Source organism: Cetorhinus maximus, unplaced genomic scaffold (assembly GCF_964194155.1).
Source record: "Cetorhinus maximus unplaced genomic scaffold, sCetMax3.hap1.1 HAP1_SCAFFOLD_1757, whole genome shotgun sequence".
NCBI classification, from domain to species: Eukaryota; Metazoa; Chordata; class Chondrichthyes; order Lamniformes; family Cetorhinidae; genus Cetorhinus; species Cetorhinus maximus.
Window position 1 is genome coordinate 27681 of NW_027597697.1, and position 3188 is coordinate 30868.

General features: G+C 51.5%; 1 protein-coding gene across 1 annotated transcript; it reads right to left on the minus strand.

Annotated features, from left to right (window-relative positions):
* Positions 1–251: 251 nt before the first annotated feature.
* Positions 252–678, minus strand: LOC144676625 (histone H3-like). The gene has a single exon (XM_078537001.1). It carries the CDS (start codon positions 660–662, stop codon positions 252–254), a length of 411 nt encoding a protein of 136 aa, XP_078393127.1. The 5' UTR covers positions 663–678.
* Positions 679–3188: the final 2510 nt, after the last annotated feature.

Genomic DNA, 3188 nt, shown 5'->3' on the forward strand with positions numbered 1-3188 from the left:
TTATTTTTTCGGGTTTCCAGCATCCGCAGTATTTTGTCTTTCACACTACCAAAAAATAACACCTGCCTCGTGGCGATTAATGCTCTCATTGGATAACTTGGTGGCTCTTAAAAGAGCCTTTGTGGTTCTCGGTGGTTGGGGAAGTCTAGAGTCGGATAGGGTCAGTCCAGAGTCGGATAGGGTCAGTCCAGAGTTGGATAGGCTCAGTCCAGAGTCGGATAGGCTCAGTCCAGAGTCGGGTAGGGTTCAGTCTAGGCGCGCTCCCCGCGGATGCGCCGGGCCAGCTGGATGTCCTTGGGCATGATGGTGACTCGCTTGGCGTGGATGGCGCACAGGTTGGCGTCCTCAAAGAGCCCCACCAGGTAAGCCTCGCTGGCCTCCTGCAGGGCCATGACGGCCGAGCTCTGGAAGCGCAGGTCGGTCTTGAAGTCCTGAGCGATCTCTCGCACCAGGCGCTGGAAGGGCAGTTTGCGGATCAGCAGCTCGGTGGATTTCTGGTAGCGGCGGATCTCCCGCAGAGCCACAGTGCCGGGCCTGTAGCGATGGGGCTTCTTGACGCCGCCCGTGGCTGGAGCGCTCTTGCGGGCAGCTTTGGTCGCCAGCTGCTTGCGGGGAGCTTTCCCTCCGGTCGACTTGCGCGCTGTCTGCTTGGTCCTGGCCATGATAACAAACGCTGTGGAACACAGACTCTGAGAATGATGTAACTCTTTCGAGTTATCAACAGTCACAGATTGTAACTCTTTCGAGTACAATCACAGTTCTTGGTTTTTCCGGGAGTGGGACATGAACCCACAACCCTCTGATTCAAAGGCGAGGGTGCTATGGACTGAGCCACAGCTGACACCTCCCTGAGAATGATGAAGCCGCTCTGTGTCTGTCTGTGGCTCAGTCCATAGCACCCTCGCCTTTGAATCAGAGGGTTGTGGGTTCATGTCCCACTCCCGGAAAACCAAGAACTGTGATTGTACTCGAAAGAGTTGCAATCTGTGACTGTTGATAACTCGAAGGAGTTTCCATCCAGAGAGTCATACACCCCCCCTCACCGGATACACTCCAATTCCCCTGATGTCTGAATGAGCAATGATCCGGGGGGTGGGTGGGGAGTGAAAATAGTGCTGAGGCGAGAATACGATGTCTACAACAAAAAAAAGATGCCAAAGAAGTGAAAATGGTGGACAGGGCGAGAATGCAACGTCTTTAACATAGTGTCGAAGGACACTGTGCTCTCCGAAGGGCAGGTCCCAGTCGACCAGAGGCCAGCGGGTGACCATTTGAGCCGGGGTGAAGTCAGCGCAGGGGGCGAGGGTCTCTTAAGAGGTCGAGCGAAAATCAAGCAGACTCCGGAACTTGACGCGAGTCGAGGTGGTGGGTGGGAGGGGGGGAAAGGAGAGGCCGTGCTCGAGGTACATTGTAAGCTAACCCAGAGAGAGTAAATCATCCAAGATCTTTCAAACCATTATTGCACCGGTTCCTCAGTTCTGTAGCTCAGTTCCGATTGAGCTCAACCATTTTAGATCATGAACTCTCTCCTCCGTCCCCACCCCCTTTCCGATCCCCACCACCCACCCACCCACCCCCTTTTCAAATAATTTATCATTTAAAAAAAATATATTTTTCTTTTCCCCGCCTATTTCCATTATTTTTTAAATGTATTTCCATCCATTGTTTTATCTCCACCTTTTAGCCTATTTCGACCGCCCCAAACCCCCACCCCCACTAGGGCTCTCTGTCACTTGCTCGTCCTGCTTTCTACCCTTAGTGTCCCCATGAGCACATTCCTCGGCCAATATCACCACCGTCCACACCCCTTTGTCCTTTTGTCTATGACATCATTGGCAATCTCTTCTTTGCCTCCACCAATCACTGGCCCCTCCTCTATCCAGCTCCACCCATCCCACCCCACCCCCCCCTCCCTCAACCAGCTTATATTTCACCTCTTTTCTATTTTTCCTTAGTTCTGTTGATTGGAAACCAGGTCATTATTTACCGGGGAGTCCCTGGGTTATCAGCCCAGCGACGATACCACCACAGAGAGAGAGAGAGAGACAGAGAGAGATTGATGGGAAACATAATCTAAGCAGCAAAAATATACAACCTGACGCTTCGTCGTTTCATTATGTGTTTTCAATCCCAATGGCTGTTCCCACCAGGATTGAGGTCGAACCTCCATCACTGTGAAAGATGCGGGAATAAAACTCGGGACTACCTCCAAAACCACCACACGTGTAATAGACACGGGCACCCGGAATGAATTAAAAAATTCCTGCCGTTTAGGATTGCGTTGTGAAAGGGGGGATGCAGTAAAGCTTTGATGTAATGTCACATTTAAGATTCTCCGCTGCCTCTCTTGAGGTCACTGGCTCTCAATGTGAGGTTGTGGGCGGCTCTGAGAAGAGCCTTTGGGTTTTGTGATAGGGTCGGGTCGATGTGTTCAGCCGCCGAATCCATAGAGAGTGCGGCCCTGGGCGTTTCAGAGCCTACACCACATCCATGGCGGTGCTCCCTCTGCCAGACATGATGCTTCTTCAGTCGAGTCGCTGCTGAATGAGTGGGGGGACGGCTTCACCTGTCAGCTGTGGCTCAGTCCATAGCACCCTCGCCTTTGAATCAGGGGGTGGTGGGTTCATGTCCCACTCCTGGAAAAACCAAGAACTGTGATTGTACTCGAAAGAGTTACATGCGATCTGTTGATAACTCGAAAGAGTTTCCGCTTTTATACAGCCCGCCCCGACCTGACTGAGGAAGAGAGAGAGGGAGAGGGAGAGAGAGACAGAGAGAGGCGGGGAGGGGATGAGACTGGGTAAGCGACACAAAGACATAAAATGAGAATAGAATTACCTGGCAAAACTCAGCAGGTCTTATCTCTGTGCGTAAAATGCCTTTGGTCATCCAGCTCCGCCTACCAGTCGCTCCCACCCCCATTTCTTGTGAGCGCGGTTCTGAGTGCATCAGGGTCAGTGTGTATGTGTGTATTTTACACGCATAAAGCATATTTTCCACGAGGAACACTGCTTGCTCGAACCACCAATTGCGTTCAACGATACTAGAAAGCCGGGACATTTAAAAACCTATGTGTTCTGATATTTTTTTTAAATCTGCTTAATTCTTTTCTACCACAGTTGGTTACAGCGCTAGGAGAGTGTAACATGGACTGCAACGGTCCTAGAACACAGCTCTCCACCGCCTAC